The following is a 23,848-nucleotide window of genomic DNA, read 5'->3' on the forward strand; positions in this document are numbered from 1 at the left end:
GCTTGCCGGGGAATTGATTTTCTTTCATCTTTCGCGTCTTCTCTTTCTCTTCCTGCCCCTCTCGATTCCGAGGCCTCTGATGTTTCTCAATGTAAGACGAATGTCGCACAGAGGGTAAAAGAATGGTGTGCTTTGACCCACACCGACCAAGCGTTTCTCCCCCCCTCCTCACTTTTTTTTTTTTTTTATTCTTTCTTCAAACGTTGCTTAAAGAAGCGTCTCTGTCACCCTGATGCTCTCCTTCTCCCGTCTAGATTAACTCAACACCGCAGTCTGTTAAAAGATCCCCAAACGGTGTTTTCACCGCTTCTTTTTCTCCGGCTAAAATATGCATTGTAGATGCGGAGTAGTGAAAAGGCTACAAGACGGGCAGGTCTGCCCCCAGCTTCCTTCTCCGGCTCGGGACGGCACAGCTCGGCGGATCAACACCCCCACCAGGCCCCCCCCCCTCCCCACCCCCCATTTATATGGGCCTCACGACTTTCCCCATAATGAAATATTCACAGGTCACTGGTTCCCTGAGAAATGATGGGGGTCAGTCAATTGCTTTTCAGCGAGTAATTTTCTCCCCCTTCAGACGGCCCTGCTTGTCGTGTTGACAGTCATTAGCGCAGGAGGAAGGCTGGATCGAAGCGCAAGTGTGACACTTGTCAGACAGTAGCAGTCTTTAGCTCCTCTGCCTCTCTTTTATTTCCTGCAACCTTTTCTTCTTCTATTTTATCTAGCTTTTTACACCCCCCCCCCCTTTTTTTACGTGCGCCCTGCTGTGTTTCTGCTTGAAGTCAGCTGGATAAATCATGCCATTTTTTTTTGTCGTGTTTGGTCCAGCTTCCATTTATCCGTTTTTTTTTTCCTTCCTCTCTCCTCCGAGGTGTTTAGTTCCGCACGCGGGAATTTCCTCCATGTTACTACGGGGGAATTAGGTGGCTGTTGTCTTGTTAATGTCCCTCTTTGTGTAATGATTCACTTTGAAGTGAGGCCATCAAAAGCCAATCAAAAGAGACACTTCAGATTTGGTGATTGGTGATTAGACCTCTGGAAATCCCAGAGAAAGTTTAGCCAAGGCTCTTTTTTCTTTATGACTCAGCCTGACCTTTAAAGATATTAACATTTGACATGATGAATGGTGCACAGAGGAGACAGAGACTTTTCCTATTAACCAGCTGCGGCGGAGGAGGATCACACTCTTTCCTTAACACCACCCCCACCACCACCACCCTCCCAACCCCCTTCACCCCCCCTACTCCCCCACCCCCACCCACCCACCCACCCCAACTCTCCCTGTCCTTAAAGGTAGAAAGAGAGAAAGCGAGACACGTCAAGCGGTGACATAGTGGTAAAAAAAAAAACGATACAGGGGTGGTTTGAGTGGGGGCCGTTGCTGTTAAAGGCGCCGCAGATGGCTAGCCTGACCCCGAGGAAAACTCCAATTAGCTAACAGTAATGGCCGGGGCCGGTGCCTTGTATCTGCAGGCAGCCACAGCTCTGACCCTTAGGCCTCGCGTTGCCTCGTTCTGCTGAGATGTGATGGAGAGCTGCAGAGCAACCGTGGCAATCTGTTTCCATTGTGTCAGCTGCCACATAGTAGCATTCAGAGCCTCAGCGCGCGCGCGCACACACACACACGTGCGCGGGTCTGTATGCTCGGATTACACCAATATATCCAGCTGATTCCGTGTGTCACCAGACAGGCTCGTCTGATACGGTGCAGCCATGATGGGGCAAAACTTTTGTATCAGTTAAATTAGTAAGGGCCATTATCTCTGACAAGGAGGGGGTTTGGTCCAGTTTGGTGCTCGTTCTGGCAGAAATTTGTGAAAAAGTTGGGACATGACCTAAAAAAACTTTAGTGATCAACTTTTGGTGTTGATCTAAGATTTGTTTATTTCGATCCAGAGTTGTTTCTTAATGTTCCTGCTGCCTTGGTGGGAGCAGAAGTTAGACAGCCCGTCTTATACAAGTAACCTGGAGCAGACAAACATTTTTTTTCTTTCTTTACCATCTGGTAGCCGTCCAGCCAGAATATTGTTTATTTTTTCTTCCTTTCTTTTTTTTTTTTTAAGCTTGGGAGTCTCTTTGCTAAAACAATGTAATTTCTTTTGATTGATTTAAGGGTACTAGACACTTTGCTGTAAGCCTTCTTTGTTCTTCTGCACCATCTCTATATCTGTCCTTCAGCATTCTGCACTAAAACATGCACATATACACATGCCCAAACCTTTATTACATTGCCCATCAACATGTCTGCAGCAGGACAGTCAGCGTGGCGTGAAAGCAGCAGAATTACGACAGCTGCGGCTCACACAAAACGCTACGTATCAAAGGTGGTGAATCACAGCAGTTCTCAGTTACTCTGTCTTGAGCAAAGTGTCTGTGTGGACACTTTCACTTAATTTCCCTTCATCTACAACGCCATGTCACTTCACTGTTTCGGATTAATTTTGTGCTGCTGCAGAGCTGCTCCCTTTCTGTCTGTCTGACAGCATTATTTCACAACCGGCTCCCCGTCCAATTCTTAAAAGTCTCAAATCATCGATCGAGGTAGCCGAATAAAAAAAAAAAAAAAAAAAAAGGTTACTGCAGCTGCCTCTTTTCCACGATGTAAATCAGCGTTTGTTAGCAACAAACTCCTCACACTCTCTCCTCAACTGTAGTAATTTCCCTATGAATAAAAACATGACAGCGTTATTTATTTATTTGTTTGGCTGCTTGTTTATTCATTCATTACTTTTTTTTATTTTTTATTTTTTTATCCAACTTGTGTTTGCTGAGTGTGCAGCCTCTTTTTCAGGCATCGCCCTGCAGTGCTTCTCTCCCTCTCTCACACACACACACACACACACACTCGCTGTGCACTCGTTAACTCTCAGCGCGGTCTCGGTTTTCCGCTGATGGCGGACGAGCGGCTCAGTTAGGGGATAAGTGCTTTGCTGAAGGGCACGTGGGTTGTAGATGGTAACTTGGAGGAAAGTTAATTTACCTGCCAACACTTTGCGCTCGCAGCCAGTGTGAGGAATTATATCCGACAGAAGAAATTCCTCTCAATTTCTGCTACCGCCGATAACAAATGTATCCCTTTTAGTGAATATGAGTGTCACGCTGTTAGTAAAAGGTATCTGAAGGGGGTCTCATAGGAAGCATATAGAATTAAATCTTTTTTTTTATTTTTAGAATTAAGCTTGGGTTAGTTAATATTTATTTTAAAAAATATTTTAAGATAATAATGAGGAAAACTGTATTTGTCCGGGACTATTTCCAGCGGCGGATTAATACACATTTACTTTTCATTTTTCCGTCTTTTCCTGGGATTTGCTAACAGTAACAACAATGATAGACGACCAGCAGACTTGCCTTTAACATTAACAGCCCTGCTCTTTAAAACGGCCTCCCTCTCGCTCCGCGTTGTGTCCTGCATACAGAAAGGAGCTGCCCTACAGTTCACGTCAAAATATCACTCCTTCCCACAATGCGCTCCGTAGCTTGGCCTCGGAGTCTGTTCGGCGGGGAAAGGGAGCAGCAGGAATCCCCGTTACTACCAACTTTTGACTTAAAAACGAGGGGTGATTAATTAGGAAAGCGAGATCTCTCCTTCCGCCTCTCCGCTTTCCCCCCCATCTATCCCTCTAAGGGGGCAGATGTTTATGAAGAGTAGATATTGCAGTGCAGCAAAGCCAAACATGCAGCCCCGATCAGAGAGGCTTTCAAAGATAGTTTGATCTTGTTTAGATTTTGATAAACAGGAATGTCTTTCATATTATAGAATATGCGCGCGCTGATTATTTTACATGTAAACATGGGAGCGGCTGTGTATCACGGTTACAGCTTGTGTCAACATGTAAACATTGCGCGGCATCAATCTTGCACTCAGCGCAATTTGACAGAGCTATTATGTTAAAAGCCCATTTGCCCGACATATTCTTACCAAAGATGGCCTCTCGCGGTGGGAGGGGTCTCATCCAGCGAGTATTGATAAGCCCATTGATTGATTGATGGTCCCCGGTGATTTATCGATTCATCTCGGTTCCAAATGAGCTACGAGTGCTTTCCTGCCCAGAGGAAAACAACCACGCAACCGCATAAGCCCTGTAATGAGAATTCACCGACTTATTTAGAGCTGGGCGACGTACGTTTCCCCCTTCGAATCTGATCTTTCTTTTGGAGGGCGGGCGAGAGGCAGAGATTTGCAGTTTGAGATTGAAATTGAAAATTGTTGCATGGTGTTATGCCGTGAGATTTAGAGAAAGATTCACTCAGGCGGAGCACTTCGCCCGACCGCTGTACAAAGTCAATCTCCTCCTCCCGAGGTTTTAGGAAGAGTTTCAGGGCGTCCTTAGGTAGTTAAAAGTGCATCGACTGTGGATGGGCTGGTGGGATGTGTAGATTAATGCAGTGGAAAGCCATCCTTCAAAGTGCTTAGAATAATTAGAGTCAGGCTTCCAACAGAATGGGCATGTCACTGGAGGAAATTGTATTTTTATTTACTGTGTCGGGTCTCCCCTGGCCTCCCTCTCGCTCTGTCTCTGCCTCTCTCCATTTGTACGGCAGCGGAGCTCGGCATTCAGGGGCCGTGTGTTTCTCACAGTGTCTTAAAGGTGCTGTCAGAGCGCCGTGATGCATCTCTCGGATTTGTATCTCTGCGTGTTTCCACATGTGGGCGCGCACCATTTGTATTCCGCGCCGGCTCGTGCGTCCGGGAGCCGATCTGAGTTCTGTAGGTGTGCACATTCACATACGTACCGAGAGCTCGCAGCTATGCGCGTTAATGCGCCGCATCATCACGCCTTTGAACTTTAAAGTGTTCATTTATGTAACAAAGTGTGTTTTTCTTTATGGCTGTGCGCAGCGGTGGGAAGCAACTGGCTACGTTTCAGAAAGCAGAGTCTGTTTTATGCTACTTCACACACCTAATCAGCTGCAGGTACTAGTCACTGTCCAGATTGAGGACTACGCAGTAACAAGTATTATATTTCTGATGAGTTTTCAGCCTTGGCGATTATCGACAAAAAAAAAGTTTTGAAAATACTTTTTTATTTGGGTTGAAATTAGACTAATGACACGTTTGTACACCTAAGATATTAGCTACAAACAAATATCAGATTATGAAATATAATGTGCTGTTATAGATTTAATCACCCGGCCGTAGATAAATCAGCTCCACTTCAAACAGCTCGAGCATTAAATGGTGCTCGGTAACGAAAGCTGAATAATAAAACAAACAAAGCAACCGCTTTTCCTTCCTCTTTTTGTTTTTATACTGCGGCATCGTCACCGTATTTCACCTTTTACCTCTTTGAAGGGTGCAAATCTGTCCCCGCCGGCGCGTGGGGGGCCGCACGCCGGCTTTACGAGCCACAGTGTGAAGGCATTTCCCATCGCGGCGCAGTGGACACTGTCGGACAGCGAGGCGGGCCGCTGATAAATTGATCAGGGTGGAATTGTGGAGTAGTGAGACATGCTCTCAATCCCTCCCCCACCGCGAAACGCGTCCCACGCGCGCGCACTCCCCGGCTCTGGCATCAATTATTGTGGATTGCGTGGTTGACAGAGTGTAAACCAGGTGCCAGCCCTCAATCCAATTAAAGAGATTTAATTGGAGAAAATAAATGGAGTGTGTCCACAAAGTGCTGGCCTGCCCACATTTAGTAGATTTTTTGAAAAGTAAGGTTTTGTTTATGAAAGAGCGATTGAATCTAATAAAGCCTCAAGGCTGTTGCTTTTCCCAGACTGCCTTGCTCCACAGGTCAGTAATGCAAACAATCCAATTTCTCCAGTCTGAGAGCTGTACTGGCATGTAGAAATGGGATTATTATCTAAAATGGGCCCAGCAGGTGTTTCCGCGATACAGTGTAATTTTAGGAGGGTGATAGTGTTCCGCTTGGCCCGGGCTTAAATTCCCAGAGATGCTGTTAAAAGAAAATCTAACAAATAAGTTGGTAACTCCGGCCTGTTAGCGCTACCACCACAGAGCAGGTGAACCGTTTTCCCTCCCTCTTCCCCCGCGCATCACCCGCAGTCGCCTGCGCGAGACGGCAGCCATCACAGCTCGAGGAGTTGGCGGCGCTAAAGAGAGGCGTCTGAGAGCGGTCAGGTAGCGCTCGCGGTGGTCCCGACTTTTCTACACCTAGCTCTTTTCTATCCAAATTTGTCCCCGGGGGATAAGAGAGCGCGGCTCATTCCCGTCGCCAACACCCCCCACCCCACCCCACCCAACCCTGCCCGTCCCTACCTCGACTCCTCACGAGGGACAGACATGCATAATTCAGGATTGTTATCTGTCTGCTGCTAACCCCCATACGCACACGCACACACACACACACACACACAGATCTGCAATGAAACAGTCTGACTTCACATCAATGATTCACCAGACAGCACCTCCCCACCCCACCCCCCTCCACACATACACACACACACACACTCCCCGCCTCTCCCCTTCCCCTCCGTTGAGGGAATCATATGGAGCCGACAGGGACTCCACAAGCATGCAACTTCCTATAATTGGAATGAAAAAGGGTGAGCGGGGGAAATGCTGTATCAGGGATCTGGCGAGTGCGGCAAAAGTGTTCAAACAGCCATTCAGCAGTGTCAACCAGCAGATGGGCGACTGGGTGCGCGTTGGCCCACTCGTTAGCCACCAGCGGAGGAGTCGGGAGCGAGGCCGACGCGGCGCCGAGCGTTTTTTAACTGGGGGAGACACACTTCAGAGTTTAGATTCATCTCTGTGCAGAAGACAGGTTTGAGCTCAATGAAATGCAGCAGCTCCGGCACTGGAGGCACTTGCTTTAGCCTCCTTCCCTGCTTCCTGCTGCGAGCGGCGCCGTTTCCCCAGGTTGCCCTCGTCTCTTTCATCCTCCAGGCTCCCTTTTCTCTCTTCCTCGCCGCGCTCACCTTTTTCTCTTTTAAACATCACAGGAGCAAATCGGCAGACAAGCGAACGTACAAGTTTTCTCAAGCTTTCAAGAATTACCACCATTTCATCACGGATAATCACAGTTAATAACCCTTCTCATTAAGGAGACGAGAATCACGGGTCATTAATATTGTTAATATCTTCTCCCTTTCCTTCTCTTCTATCTCTCTTATTCCCCCTCTCTGCATGCCAGAGGGAGTGGAAACAAAAGGATGACTAAAAAAGAGCTTAGCGCGACAGTGATTAACCGATCGGGGTAGATGGACTGTGATGAATCAAAGTTATCTCTCAAATCTTAATAACTGGAATTAGCCCCTGATTAGATGAGCTTTGGCTACAGCAGGGAGTAGTCTGCATTTTTACTTCAAAGGATCCCGCCCATGTAAACCTGTCCCTCCTTCCAGTGCAAAGCAAAGACAAAAGATTTCAGAGAGGCGAACGGGCCAGTGGAAACCAGAGCAACGGATGCAAATCCGAAGAGTATAGAGAGATAAGCGGCGGCGTTACACCTGTTCTCCGCCCGGGGTTCCGCCATTATCGCGCCTCCTTTTCCGTTTATCTCCCCCTTTCAGTTTTTCCTCTTTTTTCCGACATGCTCGGGGTCCAGTGGGAGGTGTCAGTCTCCGTGACAGGGTCATAATGAGAGTGGCACTCTCCTTCATTTGCATATGTTTGCCATTGTCACAGCGGTCAAGGAATGTCATGTCGAGATTCCTGCATGCTTAAGTAATGGCATTTTGTCCCCACGAGGAACTCTGGCCCCGGTATCATAACCCCCGCATGTGGGGGGAGAAAAAAAAAAAAAGAGACCGAATTAACATGACAATCAGCTGATTCTAAAACAAATGTTGGCAGTTTTATCCCCTGCAGAATCTCGGGGAGACTCATCTGCAGTCTGAGGAGCAGAGCGCTGGCATGGCGGCGCCGCGGAATTGACTCCAGAATGTCAGAACACCCCAACGTTCGGTTATCAGTTTTCATTTTATTCGGGTCTTTATCTTAGTGATCAATAGCAATCTGAAAGAAGTCGTTCGGTTTGGGAGGATTTTTAATGGGATATACGTCAATATCACTTTGTTCTGACAACTCCGGGAGAGCGGAGAATCGAAGAAGTCTCAAAAGTTCTTCGGTGTGTTTTTGATAAGGTCAAAGCAGCACAGCGCTTGTTCTCTCTAGTAAATTAGTCTAAACACCAAACCGGATGCATCCCACAAGTTAATCCAAATTCTGACACCCAGCGTGCAATAATTAGTCCCAGATGTAAATATCTGTTATGCAACAAAAGAGACAATGGCACCGAAACAGACAATTATCTCATCGTATGGTGCTGGTGAAATGCCCCGAGTCTAATCATGTGTAACTGATGGCTTTTTCACAGGGCCTGCAGGCTTATTTGGTTGTGCTTTTGTTTATTTATTTATTTATTTATCTGCATTTTTTTTTTTTTTTTACCATGCAGCGCCTGAGCCCAGACAGCGCCGTGCCTGAGACAGACAGGTTCATTACATGTCACAGGAGTTCAAAGTGATCCTCCGTCTACTCTGTTTATTAAGTGGCGCTCCGGCGTCTCTGAGGTATAGTAACACTCGCAGTCGTGCCGCTAAGAGCGGTCCCGTCTCGGCGTGCGGCTCCGCGTGTGGCGCCTCCGCCCGCAATGTAATGAACAAATCAGCAAGGGATTGAGGAAAATGAACTCTCTTTCTAATACCTTCATCCGAGGCCGCGGAGCAAATAAGTGCTCCCAATAACGAGGAAAAATCACGTTAGAGGGGATGGAACATATGTGACACGTGAAAGCGATTAAGCCACTCGGAAAGGAGCGGCAGGAACGCGCCGCGGCGTCTAAATTGAGTCGGACGCGGGGCGAAGACACCGAGTGTTTATTTTCCCGAATTGATTTTTGCCACAAATGAGATGGAAAAATGGAAAGATGGGAGTGTGCGAGGGAGGAAATGTGAGACAAGACAATAACCCACTCCCCAGTCTATTTGAAATCATAAACCGGTTGTAGTGGAGAGGAAGACCGGGATTTGGGCGCTGGTGGGAGTGTGTTGTGAATCTGCATTAAATTGGGCTGCTTCTCCACATCTCCCCACTCTTTCCCTCGCTCGCACACTGTAATTGGTTGACTTGGGGGAGGGGAATAGCCAATGCGCCAAATATGTGCCTCATCATGAGAAACTCTGCTGAAGGTGTTTTGTATTTGGTTGTTTGTTGTTTACCTCTTCTTAGTTTCTCACCTTGGACTCGCTGTGTGGCATGTGGTCGTAATTAACACATGCTGCAGCCTCTGGTGAGTGTTAACAGAGAGACTTGGAGTAAGATCATGTGGCTCGCCTAATTAAAATGGACCCGACTAGACAGCCTTTATTTATGCGCCTTCAAGACAAAATGAATGCCAGTTGCCTGTGGAAATCATCTCGGGCCGTTTCTACGCCTGGCTGTCTGCGTGCGGGGCTACAATTAACCGAGCATCAGCCGCCGAGTCTGGGACAACAAGAGGCTTTCATGCAGATGGCTGACAACCACTCAGTGTTTCGTTTGTGTTGCATCAACTGATTGCCGCACGTTACCCCCGCGCCGAGTTGCATTACGCTCCTCGCCGTAAACTCTGTTCGGGTTTGCGAGGGCCTGCGGGATTTGTCATAAGTTTGCCACTGTCACCGTCAGCCGGTCATTAAAACCGAATGAGCGTTGTTCTACAGAGGAGTGTTCATGCACGAGAGTATGGATGAGACGGGGATCGTTTTCAGGCACTGAAAAGCTTAAGGTTCACTTTAAAAAAAAAAAAAAAAATGTTATGTCATCTCTGATCTGACAAAGCATGTCGCTTGTATACGTCTACCATGGAGGAAAGAGAGAGCGGTGCTGTTTGTTAAGTATTCATGCTGTTTGGATTATGCAGAGATGCCGCAGAGCTGTTGGTGAAGCTATATGCGTTGCTTAATGTATAGTCTGAAGGAACACTTCCGGCCTCCTCAGACTATTAGTGTCATACAGTGGGAACCATGTAAAGTGGAACGGCCTCGACTGAAAAATGATCCGAGCTGCCTGTTACCGAGCTGAAGCCATAAAGCTGCCCACTCCATCACGGCTCCTATCGCCGAGATTGATCAGCGCGCTCCCATTTGAGTGATTTCCCTCCGGATTCAACGCAACGCAATTAGTCGCCCGCCGTATTTTGCCTTTGCCTTGCTCTTTGACCCTCCGTCGCGCGCATGAGTCAGTGCAGCACTCTGCCGTTATGAGTTCCTCCTAACAGCTCCCGTATTTGCACAGCCCATCTCCTCTTGGCCTCTCAACACCGTCCCTCCCCGCGCTGCTAAAGAGGATCACGGTTTGCTGGCGAGCGGCCAAGGCGCTGTACCTGCTGAGATGGAATATAGCCTTGACCGTCTACGCTGGGGTTAACAGACAGTCTGTGTCTGAGTACTGTACGCCGGGAGTTTCTCAGACACTGGCAGCCTCAGAATTGGGCATCGCCACAAGGCCTTCCTGACCTCTTTGGCTCCTGATGCTGACTGTAAAAACAAAAACTCCAGCTCCAGAAGTGATCTCCTTAAGTAAGGGTTTCCAATCCAATTTTACACAACGAGAGTGCTTAAGATTAGAGATAGTGTTTTTATTGTGCTTTTCAGTAATAGGAGTGGAAGGGGTGAAAGGAGAGATGGAGGGAAAGAGGAATGGGAAGGACGGGTGATCGATAAAGGCTGCTCTCTCCGGTTGCCTTTATTCTTTGTCGCCGTGCCCGTTGAGATGAGGTTTAGGCAGCTCGTGGCTGCAGGCCGTGTATGAGGGGCATTAAAGTGTCGCAGAGGGACCCGCTCCGTTCTCATAAACAGACCTGCAGGTAGGGAAACACTCACCAGGATCCCAATATAACGATGAGTCGTTGCGCTCGTTCGCAGCCGTAATGAGCAACAATCTCTTTTTCGGTGGAATGAAATGCGCCGTGTACCTGACTGGTGTGTCTTGGAGGGCTTTTCATTAGGCGCCCTGGATGTTTGCCGGGGCCAGTTGGCCCCAGAGAGGAGGGCGTGTGGTTGCGCTGGGGCAAGCACAACTCCTCTGATTTGCATGGGTCTTTTTTCTTCTCCCAGTTCATTTCCAGTTGAATAACTCGTTTGTCACATACATCAGAGGAAGGCGAAGATCATACGAGAGCCAGAGTTACTTTGTGTTCCCCTAATGAGGCCTGTACTCTCCGCCTCCTTGCTTTTGCCTTGCTGCCCTTTGAAACAGCAGCGACATGGTGCTACAACATTAGTAGTTTTCTTTTTCCGACACCGAGCTCCAGGCTGTTATCCTGTTTGTGTGTCACTCGGCTCGGTCTCAGTCCTTTGCACTTGTTTAAAGCTCAAATAGCAACAGACCTGACACAGATACACTGGCCTGTGTGACTTGTAATGATTCAGATTTTGACCCGAGTACAGACACACTCGAAGGCAGATGACGGTTTAACAAGTTTAGCAGAACGTGTCGTGACTAATGCAGAACTGAGGCATGAGGAAAGACACAGAAGCGTAGACTGCATCATAGATTTCCCCAAACCCAGGAGCTGACAAATAAATAGCAAAGGATATACAAGAAGCTAAAACCAGAAGCTCCTCTACAGTGTGCTCAACAGAATGACTAGACTGAATAAAGCACTCAAAAATGTCTTTAGAAATTAAGGGTTTAATTTTCTGAGGGATTCACAGAAAAAAGGGGTTCGAATGCAGTCAACACCACCTGCTGATTACGTCTTCAGTGTTTTCTTTAAAGTCTTTTAAGGCTCATGATTTCATTACATTTCACACAAAAAAAAATAAATTGTGTGTGAACACGATCCCATTATTTTCTATTTGTTTTGTTTGTGTCGATCAGCCTCTGATTCTCGGGCACTCTGTCATTTTAGCTCAAACGTAAAAGCAGTTTACGCATAAACGGTTTAAGAAAACTTGGCATCTAATTGTTATTAATGAAAGACGAGCAACAGTATATTTTCAGGGACATACAGCCCCTGAAAGTAAAGAATTGAGAGAAGAGGTCATCTTTTGGCATATTTTGCAATGACCACCATAAAGGTACTTAAACCTCTAAAAACCCTACAGTTACCCGCAATCTCCTCTAGGGGCACCCTACTGACTATTGCATGTCATCTTCTATTCATTGTAGCTATGTTCAGTATGTTTTCTTCTTTCTTTTCTGCACATAATCGTAGGTTGTGTAACTACTGCCAGTGTGTGTTCGCATGCATTTGATTGACCAAAGCAGTTCACGGAAGGATGCCACTATTCCCGTCTCATCTTACTAAAAAAGCTAATGAGGACACTGTTAATTTGACACCCGAAGGTGCCACCATGTCCTGCATTAAATCAGAGTAATCCGGCTAGCAAGCGACGAGGGGTTTGTGCTGATCTGATCTTTATGTGAAGATGTTTTGCGGACATGTAAACACCCCTCAGTACAAACACCGCTCGGGTTCACGGACTTGACAGTGACTAAATAAAAGACATAACCGCGGCTTTGATCTCTTTAATGACGTTTGATGTGCAAACGCAACACCTTGTTGTTTCCGGGCCGCTGAGCTCGGCGTCTCCGCCGGACCGCTGACGTGTTGACGGCTTCGCACAAGGCTGGTTAAAAGGAGGACACGGGATCGGGTGGTTTCAGCTGTCATACCAGGAGGTGCATCTTTTTTTTTTCTTTTTTTTAGGCAACCAACCCCATTCTCCTTTTTTTTTTACAAAAAAAAAAAAAAAATGGGCGCTTAGAAGTTGAAAATTGCCAACATCAAGAGCTTCCTTGAATTAGGATGCCCTGCAATGCAAGTGTGTTATATAATGCTGTGACTGGAGGGAGAGGAAAAGTAGAGCACAGGGGTAGAGATTAAAAAACTTTCTGCATAAAAAGAGAGGAGGGGGGAAGAGATGAGCATAAAAGGGAATGGGGGCGGGGGATTGAGGGAGAGACAGAGGAGATAGAAATATAGTATAATGAAAAAGGGAAGGGGGGATTAGGTCAGGCAGGAGTTGAAGGGTCCACTGTTCCAGAAGGAGCAGCCTTGAGGCCTGGCAGGCTGCAGGAGGCTGGTCAATCCTTCCCCTCTCTCAAGGCTTTTTTCATTTAGATAATGGAGCATTTCCTTAATTGGCAGAGCGCAGTTTCGGCCGAGGTTTGTTTGCCAACACGTCAGAGTAGAATTATTTCCACTACATTTACAGCATAGTGTTGCTCTGCGCTCTCATTAAAACCGCAGCCTCCTCCTGCCCAGATAGCTTTGGAAATCCGCAGAAGGAGGCCAAACACCACAGTAGCAAAGAGAGAAAAAAAAAAAAAGAAAGAATAAAACACATTTATCTACTATCTCACCGTCCCCAGCCGCCTTGTAAAGGAAGAGACAGAAACTTCTCTATGTGTTTACTGTTATTGTTTTTTCTCCAATCATAAACCCTCACTTCTGGTTGCCTTTTCCTCCTCCTCTCTTATCGAAAGAGTTATGCGTTGGGTTCGCATGATCTGTATCTTTAAATTTGATTGAGGGTATTTGCAGGGGGTGTTATTGGATTTCGCTGTTATTGTCTCACCTTTTCCCTCCGTGTTTTTAATGTTGGGATGGATATCCGCTGCGGCAGCACTGATCTCGCTGTTCTGCTCATTAGTCTGGATTCGCAGAGCCTAGTGCTGCGCAACAATAAGACATGCACTTCTGTAGTCCAGCCATTACCCAGTTTAACAATGTGCACCAGGCAGAAAAGTCCATTATTTCTGCAGCTCATCATCTCAAGCATCCACACGAGACAAAGGGTGCGTGAAACCGCTTCATTGCAAAGGAACATCTATCACTTAAGTCAGGAGCAGAGACTAAAAAGCAGATGTGGAGCAGATACCAAATACTGGGTGTTCTGGGGGCATTTTGACAAATCACACTCTTGGCAAGTTTTTCTTTACTTGTTCTGGATTGGACTACAATTCGGTCGCATATGCAGCTAAAGTTACATTTAACTGGGTGGACGTCAGATTTCGAAAAAGTATTTGAAAAAACTACAAAAAGTGCTGTTGCTTAATTGCAAGGCGCCACAAAATGCTCAATTGCAACCTTAGAAAGATAGAAAGGAAACACAGGTGGGTATGCTGAGGGAGGCGAAAGCTCAAAGTGAGTGAGGCAGGTTGCTCTTTAAAGTATGAAAGTGGAGTCGGGAAAGGGAGCAGCTGCTGGTTTAACAGACCTGTCATTGAAATCAAAGGCCCTAATCAAAATTTTATCAATTAATTGATCTTTCCTCTTGTGCTTTGCCACAAGTGCAATTGAGATTCCCCCTGACTCTTGCCCCTCCAACAGCAAGCCATGCTCTACAACATAAACTGTGTTCATTAGCAAAGATCAAGGTTTTCTCTAATCTGAGCTGAGATGTGATATGATGGCTGTTTCCCCACGACTTAGTTGGTTTGCAGGACAACTCTCCCCAGTTGCCTTCCCGAATCGCACCAGGGAGCTGGCTCCTCTTTCATGCCGGCCGCACGAGTCAAACAATGTAACTTTTCTCTACAGCCATAGTTCTAAAACCGGCCTCCTGCTGTGTGCTTCCCGCAGGGTAACCAAGAGGCCACCAACCCCCCAGAAGCGATGGCCCAGCCGTACACCCCAGCCCAGTACCCACCTCCCCCACAGAATGGCATCCCCGCGGAGTTTGCGGCGCCGCACCCGCTCCCGACGCAGGACTACACCGGGCAGAGCCGGGTGCCCGAGCACGCCATGACCCTCTACACGCCCACACAGACGCACAGCGAGCCGGCCGGCACTGACAACAGCACGCCCGCCATCACCGCCACCACGACCGCACCGGTCAGTGCCCTTCATCATCTGCAAACAGTGTTCTCAACAGGCTGTCAACAAGTAAAATATATTCATATTATCATCTTTTCTAACGTGACTGTATGACTTGATAACTGTTGTTGTTTTGTTGTGTGTGTAAAAGAAACAAAAGTCCCCATGAGTGTTTGCTTGTACCTTTAGCATCTAGCTTCTCTCTACCAATTCCCTTATGCCTAAATGCCATAATAGCTTCTTCTTGCACATAGCCATCTCTGTGCTGTACACAAGTACATAAGATTCACACATGTTCCTCAAATCCAAAATGCTGATCTAATATTGAAAGTATGTAGTTTGAATAACCCTATTATTTACTATACACAGTTTTCAGCAAGGTATGCAAACAGATTACTTTAAGAGACTTTCATAAATAATTATATGCATAATTTAACATGTAAATTTGGCCCATTTACATTTTAATTACCCCCAATAATGAGCATTTTGTGCTCCATTATGTTTACATAAGTTTCATTTGGAAAGTTACATAACTTTTGTTTTGATGGAAAACATATGAGGCCCGAACCCCCCCCCCCATTCCTTTCCAGGTTATTTTTATTCCTTCCCACCTTCTTCTTTAGTTGGTAATCGGGATGTTTTGTGCGTCACCAACGTGACCTTTCTTAATAAAGGGCGAGGGTTAAGACTGAGAGTCAATCAGAGCGAGAGTCGCAGCACTGCACATTCATGAGCGGCAGCGGCTGACGGCCAGGCTCGAGAATGTGCCTTTAAAATGACAAATCTTCTCTAAAAAAAAAATGTCTGCCCAAACTGTTTTATTTATTTGCACAGGGGAGATTCGACATGAATGATTCAGGGTATGTAAAAGTCACGCCATCCCCTCTTATCCGTTTTGGTCTCAGTTTATGGAGCGAAAGACCGATGTTTTCTACTCAACCTGCGAAAAACCATTTACTGTTTACACCTGAGAGATAGAGATTTACCTTAAAACATGAGATGTTGTTTTCCTCTCTTTAACTCAGCATTAGCGTGCACTGCGTAGAAAACACACCTCTGGCAACAGCCTATGAGTGAGTTAAATTCGTAAATTATATATTATATTCATTCTTACATGAAATGCCTTGACCTGGGATTTACCTTCACAGGAGGCAGATGTAGATAAAAGGGAGAACGACTTAGCTCCAAACTTTAGAGATGCGTCTAGGAAGACGGATAATGCCGGCAGAGATGAAAGAATAAGAGCTCCATACCTTCTTTTCTCCTTTAGCATGAGAACACCTGCTGTGGGAGGTCACAGCGAGGCCAAAGCCTCCTGAGAGGGATAGGGTCACTCATAAAGAACGCTGTTAATACCTCCATTTTGCCAGCCTCACAATTACAGCCCAGCCATGAATATTTGGCAGCAGGAAAGTGCTTATATGGCACAATTGGAGCAATAGCATCGCGCAGCGCATTATCATCGCCTTGTAATGTAGCAATGTTTGATTTTAAGATTGGTGTGACGCTCTCCAACTACTCCGTGGTTATGCGCTGCGTTTACAGCGATGGCTGACACACAAAAGAGTTTAAAGCGAGGAGAGACTTGGCAGGAGGTTCACTCTCCTCCTCCCACACTGTACACCACTCCTCCGGTCTCTGTCGCTCACTGTCTCCCCTCGCTCTCCATTTCGCATTTGATTTCATTTCATCTGTTCACCCGCTGCGAAGAAAGCCCAGAGATGGTGGCCATGGAGAGATGAGAGCTCGCCTCGCTTTTCCTTCATGCTCTTCTCCTCTCGCTCGGTCCCCACTCTTCCTCTCCGTCTTCGCTGTCTGCAATCCGCACCATCCACCACTTCCACCCATCTTTTCTCAGAGAGGACAGAGGGATGAGATTAGTGGGGTGTAAACACAGAGTCTGATCCTCGGGGGCCACTGGTGTAGTGTCGCCCACCGCTGTGTTCCCCGGCTTTAATGACAGACCCAGCCTGTTTGCTCTGGGTGCCACAGACGGGCCCGGGCGCCTTTGATTAGGGCACCCTGCAGAAACACAGATTGAGGGAGCAGATCAGCTCCTCGCTGCGAATCTCCCCCTCACCCTCCTCTCTTGGCTCGACTCTGCTGCGCTCAGCTCCCCTACCCCGCGACGACACTTTGCTTTGCACATCTTCTCGACTTAAAGACTTAAAAAGAGTCAAGAGAGTGAAAATTCAGTGAAACGTATGGATGCTGTGTGAATTCCCTGTAGAGAACGGAGAGTGTGTATGTTTTAATGAGGCGCTGGCACTCTCTTCACTCCTCTTCTCTTTGTCTGTCTGTGCCTACCAGTCCGCTGTCTATACTGGGAAGGTGGCGTTGTCCAGTGCCGGACCTCTGGGACCTCGCTCTGTGCCATGTTCAAACAAGATGACTTGAAAGCAAGCGACTTGAGGAAGAGAGGCAGCCTCCAACTTTTCTCCAAATCCTTAGAGATGAGGGTAGCAGAGGGCTGCCAGGGAGCTCTGCTACAGGAAAAAAAAATAAAAAAATGAGCTCGTTATCTGGCTCAGTTCAAATAGTCTGAGGTTTGGTTGAATTTCATGAGTAATCATTCTCTTTTCAGATAACAAATTAAGGCAGTGGCGTTAGGGCTGCACTCAATTCCAGATTTTTCACAGCCCCGTGTCAGCGGCGTGAAGACTTTCCAAAGGGTATTCTGGGGGACTGTGATAACAGTCGCGCACACACGAACACACGAGGGCACGCAGCAAACATGGGCCAACACATGCAAACATCCGTACATGCGCACGCACACGCTCTCTCATCTCTCGTGAGCTGTGTTTAAAGGATCGAGACACCACCGGGGTGTAGCTTTCAGAGACGCTGCTGATGGCAGCATGTAGGCCACCATTAAAAGAGGATGACTGTGTTATCTGGGAGTGGGAGGGGTCGCCGATTTCCCCCCACCGACTATAAACTCCCATTTCACAGATATCCGCAGTGATCCTTGACGTTGAAAACTTACCTCGATCCTTTAAACGGTAAAGCGTTTACTCGTGTCAACGAAAGACTGAAACCCATGGAAATATGGTTAACACATGGTCAGGCTATAGAGGGAAAAGGAGTCACCCAGTGCTACAGTGTTGGTCACTTGTATTTTACTGGAGAACAGTGGTCGGGAAGATACATTGGGTTTGGATTCAATAATTGTTAGGAGTAGTTGTTTGAGCGGTGTTTTGATGGGATTTGTTGACCAAGAAACACAACTAGACCATCATCGGACTTATATATTAATATGGCCTTCAATGAGTTCATCATTCGGAGTTGCACTTGCGTCCAAAACATTGCAGCATAGTTGCTCGGTTCATCCAAATGTTGCAGCAGCCTTCTCTTTAGTTTTTTGTGTATCCAGCCTTGTACCTTTGACTGTTTAAATCAAAGAACCATATACTTTCTAATAGTTGGCCGAGTCGGGTATTGATCATACAGAGAGGAGAGTTTCAAGCCAATGTAAGTTTTACTGGTCCAACTGCCTATCCCATAACGCTCTACATGCAGACAATTAATGGAACCTGGAAGCTCAAAATAACCCCTCTCGCTATATCTGCCTCATATGAATCAGGGGGAGGAGGGTGGGGGCCGATCGCTCTCAGGTGATGGAGAGGTTATTTTTGCAGCTTCTTTAGAAAAGGAAAACAAACAGCGGAGGGCTGGAAGAGGAAAATAATGAATTAAAGCTTAGGCATTATAATTCTTGTGAGTGAAGACTCGGAACCCCCACCCCAACTCCTATTTAATCGGATGTAATCTACCTGCTTGGCAGCATTCCAATCAGATAGTTTCAATTATGCTCTTGTAATGCCACTCTGCGAGGAGGGGGAAAGTGCTGAGCAGAGCACTTTGCAGGCGATTTGCAAATAACAGCAAGGGAGTCTTTTAGAGAAATGACTGAACAGGAAGCTGGAGAGTTGCTGGAGTTGACAGCTCTCTCACTCTTAGGTTTGCTGGCTTTGGCGGTGATGGCGTGTTTTGCATCCCACCTCCTCCTCCCCATGACAGCAGCTGTCGGGACAGTAAAGTGCCACCGAAGGTGGCCTCCTATGGTAATACGGAGGTAATTATTTTCCACTGCTACACCACCATTTCACAACCAGGCAGGCAGGTTGGAGCCTCGGGAGCATTGCGCAGAGGCAGGCATCCCAGATCTCAGTGACACTCAGAGTTATTGAGTTAGTAGGATGCAGTCTGGGGTGCTTCAGAGTCAGCAATTCGGTATTTGTGTTCTCCGTATGTGTATTTGCCCCTGATGTCAGCGTGCTGCTGGCCTGTCTGAGCGCAGAGTGAAAGTTAATCTGGATGTCTGCAAACACGCGACTGCGCCTGCCGTGATAAAAAGCCAGACAGACAGAGCTGGAGGACAGCGGTGCTCAGTAGTCTGGCAACATACGCTAAAGGTCGATAGTGTCATGTGTGACCGATGAAACAGATTGACCTGCGGGGCCCTGGTACCTTGTCACCCTCCATGGTCCCAGCATCTGTCTGCAATGTGTCACCCCCGGGGCCCAACATGGCTACTCAGGCTATTAACCTCCAGCGCGCGAGGACACAGCAGAGTTAAGACCCCTCCGCCCGTCTCCCTCTGTCACAAATCCACTCCCGGTTGGTCGGTCGGCTGGTTGGCCTGGCCAGCTCACTGTATTCCAGCTCCCGTGTCCTTTAGCACTTGTTAACCTCCGGTCCGGACGCCGTCAGGACCTGGCGCGACTTAGGAAGCTGCCACCAGCCTACCTGGATGGCTCCAGAGGAGACGGAGTGGGACCTTGAATCAAACAACTGTCACTGTTAACAATGTATGTCATCGTCTCGGAATGGGCCATAAAAACCAAATAAATGACGGCCATTACAGTGGAGATTGTGATTATGATAATGAGAATAATAAAGGCGATCATCATTACGATCATGATGATAATGATAATACTGTGATGATGAATTATAATGAATAAATCCCTACCCCATTTCCTAAATGGTGGGAAATGTATCACTAAGAGAGGCCTGCAGCCATCTGACAGCCTCGGAGCAGGATGAGGGTTATCAGTGTGTGAGCGTGTGTGTGTGTGTGTGTCATTTGAACCATTTGTACTCTGGCAACAACCTACTCTCTTTTCACGTCTGTATCACTGCATGATTGTGTCTGTGTGTTTGTTTGCCATGCTCAAAGAGCACTTCCCAGGAGACCTTACAGTTTACATATCACATTCAAACAGCTTCTGTGCTCAATATCTGCCACTTCCACTCCCTCATTTCCCATTCTCCCCGTTTCTTTATGTCATCCCCTTCCAGAGTTGGCGGCACTAAATCAGGGCTCATTTTGTGTCGTTTAATTTATTTACTTGCTGTTGTGAAATGGAAACAGTCCCTATCAGAAACACCACAGCACTTGTTCTCTGTTCCAAAGCCCCCCATCAAACTTTATATTTTCCTGATGAGTGACCTCTTGTGGTCACGAGTGTAATTACTTTGCTGTCTCAGATTTAAATGTGGAAGCTGTGCAATGCTATTACACAGATTTGGAAAAACCTCTTAGGAAATCCAATGGATGGTTCATTTCCTGTCACCCTCCAACAGTGAGCGCTGATCTCTTTCAACCATGACAGGCTCCCTCCATAGTTCAAGTATATCAGGGCTTACAGCATAAAGCATGTCTTGTTTTTGTTTTTTTTCAATCAGTCTACAATAATACATGTTAAAATTGTAGCTTTTGGTGTGCATATATAATATCCCTGGAAACATCACAACAACAAGACTTCAGGTATTCACTGCATCCAGCGCACTGCGAAACAGTTTTTAAATCCAATGTACAGTTACGTGTTAAGGTCTAGTGTGCAGGATATCATGTTTTTACATTGAAGTGGTGACTATAGAACTGGACGGGGGAACTAATTGTGGTTGTAATCTGTAACCTTGCCACTAGATGGCACTAAACTTTACACAGGGGTCCTTTAAATATTGAGATGTTCTTGGGCACATTATTTTAAACCTTAAGGCAGCACCAGACAAGGTGTTCCACTCCGCTTTCAATATTTAAACTAAGCTACGATAATGGCCTCCAAGCTCTACTTCATGCTTATATTTTAAAATATATATATTTTTTTATAAATAAACTTCCTAGGACAAAGCAAATTCTCAGCTATTCATTTAATCAAGTAGTGGCTTCAAATGACAGTACGGAAAACAGATGTGAACAATTTGTGTAAAAATCCACAAGCAACCAGTTATGGCAGATAACAAGATAGATTTTTGCAACAACAGTGTATAAAAGAGATTGACTATGTTGTTTGACCAATGAGGGTTTGTCCATAAAAAAAATAAAACTTCCTCAGAAACAAGGTCCATCTAAACAGACAAGGCAGCAGCACCACAGTGAAATCCATCACCGGTGTCACAGAGAGAACCAAGTGGAATTTGTCACTGACATCAGACACATCATTTATATAGAAATGTCAGCATAGCATTCGCATAATGATGGAAACAACAACACTGAGGGCTTTGGGCCTCGCACTCTGATGGCTGTGTGCAAACGTCACCAATAATGTGTCTTTAGTCTAGACGTGTCAGGGCTCTGTGGGATCTATATCCACGCCTTTTTGTCAGCGCCTTCAATCTTCCCTGTTGCTCAAGAGCTAAGTGCAAGAGATTAATAAGTAGATTTGTAATGCACAACCTCAGGTTTGACACCATAAGTCATCGGCTGTTTATCGCTTTGGCTTTCTCGCCGGATTGAAAAATGGCAGACGCTGAGTAAGTTAGTCAGCCAAGCCTCCCACCCCCCCCACCCTCGCATCCAGCCACCCTCTTATTTCAGTTCAGACCCCCTCCCACCCCCCACCCCCCTTGTGCTTCAGGACCAGGAGGTACAGTACACTGTAGCAGCTAATGAGCAGCTTGTGCCTTCTCTGTGTTTGTTTCCCTCTGGCAGACAGATGATGTGACGCAAACAGAGGGTTCTCAGCAGCTCCAGCTCCAGCACTCAGACTCTTCAGAGAAGCAGCAGCCCAAAAGGTTACATGTCTCCAACATTCCCTTCCGCTTCCGGGACCCCGACCTAAGGCAAATGTTTGGGGTGAGTACCTTAAGGAACATTGTAGTTTATCAAGTGGTACTTTTGTGGGTTCGTCAATGGACCTTGATGCTACATTGAACAGTTCTACATCTAAAACACAACCAGAAAAGCAGTGAACAAAACTGTTTATCTCAAGATAAAGACCAACCAATTAGATTATTTAATAGTTGAGGTGTTGAATCTTGAAAACTTTTAAGACTCCAGATAAATAACTTTATCAGACAGATGTGTCGTGGCCCTGATAGGTTTCTGGAGTCTTGACCTTTTCATATTCCTTTACCTCCTCCATGCATCTTGGTAGTGGTAGAAATAGAAATACAACTTCTCCTAAATTTGATCCTTCACAAATGTTAGAAGAAATGATCACATCTTTATGAAGCGGAGCATTTAGCGTACCAAGCTTCAAGAAAAAGACATACCAAAAATTTTTATTTAAGGACCTAAGGCAGCGCTTAAACTGTCATCTAGTAAATGCATTGATTACTAAGTTGTCTGGGAAGGTTTTTACTGGTGATAAGCAGCTCAGTCAGTCACAATCAGGCTCTTAACTCACTGCTGCACTGCAGGTCAGACACTGGAGAGAGGCTGCAGTCATCTTCTCTCTCTGTCAGACTTCTTTTTAGCAAAGCAGACCGAACCCCAGAACAATTAACATAATGAGAACAATGCTATTTGTTACAATAGGGGCCAAAAAAGTAAAATTATATTAAATTTGTTCCATTTTGCTCACAAGCAGACAGTGCTCATATGTCAGGCCATATACGCGGGGGATTGTTTTGTTCTCAATGTGGGAAAAACCTCTTAAGTAGCTTTCACAGAACATTAAACTGTCAGCTAAAATCGGGACTAAGAAAATTATTTTTTTGGAGATTGCATTTACACAGTGGTCAGACAAATGCAATGAGATTACTTATCAGCAGAGATCCACAACGCGAATTCTTCCTCTCTCTCTCTCTGGCTCTCTGTCTTGGCCAATTAATGAGGCAATATAGTGTATAGTTCAGCAGCTCACCCTCATGTCTCACAAAAGCCTCAATAAAAATTGAACCAAACATCCACGATTCAATAACGATAATGGATCTGAATGGAGACGACTGCCAAAAATGTACTTTAAATGTTACACACTAATTGGACCATTAGAAGCCAGAGGCGTTAATTCTCATCGTTATGAAGACAACATCCAGCTGATGATATTAATTACTCGAGAGCCCTAGCTGTGGCTTTATAAATTGCAGACAACATGGCTGCTCTCTCTCTCTCTCTCTCTCCCTTTCTCTCTCTGATTGTTAGCTTTATTGTTCCCAGCTCTGGTGCAGGTCGTGTGGAATCCAAATCACCTCAGTAATTAGCTCGGAGGCTTTGTGTGCCTGGCCGGCGCATGCAGATATATGATGCTAAATTGATCGCAGCCCACCCAGTCCCTCTCAATCACCCTCTTCACCCACATGTTGCCCGTTGCCTCCTGTTAAGTGCATCCACCTTTCGCTGTTGGTGGTTGGCATCGCGGAGGATTGTCGGATTGATTGTCTTGGGCAGAGCTTGGCAAGGAGATAGCGAATCCGCTCCACCCTCTGACATGGCCTCCACAATGAGCCTTTGTATGATCAGCGTGTGCAAAGCCTCATCCCTCTAGCTGTAATGGCTTCTGGAGCGCCACCGGCTCGATACGCCATTACTGTTACGCATGAGTGAAACCCACAGACATGCAGGCGGGAAGACAGAGCTGAAAGAGAGTGGAGGTGCCGCACGGCTCACTAGAGAAGGCCTCTACAGCAAGGCAAAGCCCCGCCAGGAGCTCCATCTGCTCCCGCGCGCCACCCAAAAAACCGTCTGCAGCAAAGGTTTCCGACCGCAGCAGAAAAGCTGGAACCCCTAAAAGACGGAGGAGGGACCCGAGACTCGCTGCACACCACAGGGTTAAGGGTGTGGAGAGCTTTTAACGAGGCGCTGAATGAAGGCCTCATTAGGGCAACCACAGCGGACGTTAATCAGTAATTAGAAACTGTGATCTCTGAGAGCTAGTAAGTGTGGGGGAAATGAAGACACT

General features: G+C 46.5%; 1 protein-coding gene across 6 annotated transcripts in view; it reads left to right on the plus strand.

The window, feature by feature from the left end:
• The window catches only part of LOC124997505 (RNA binding protein fox-1 homolog 3-like), a 344,102-nt gene that overhangs the window by 295,523 nt on the left and 24,731 nt on the right, over nucleotides 1-23,848 (plus strand). For 3 of the 6 annotated variants that reach the window (XM_047571256.1, XM_047571253.1, XM_047571252.1), the window contains exons 7-8: nucleotides 14,487-14,789; nucleotides 21,658-21,801. In XM_047571256.1, coding sequence (XP_047427212.1) covers nucleotides 14,487-14,789; nucleotides 21,658-21,801 — 447 coding nt within the window. The remainder of the gene's footprint in view (nucleotides 1-14,486; nucleotides 14,790-21,657; nucleotides 21,802-23,848) is intronic. The other 3 variants (XM_047571257.1, XM_047571254.1, XM_047571255.1) reach the window with 1 other exon arrangement.

Source organism: Mugil cephalus, chromosome 20, assembly GCF_022458985.1.
Source record: "Mugil cephalus isolate CIBA_MC_2020 chromosome 20, CIBA_Mcephalus_1.1, whole genome shotgun sequence".
Classification (NCBI taxonomy): Eukaryota; Metazoa; Chordata; class Actinopteri; order Mugiliformes; family Mugilidae; genus Mugil; species Mugil cephalus.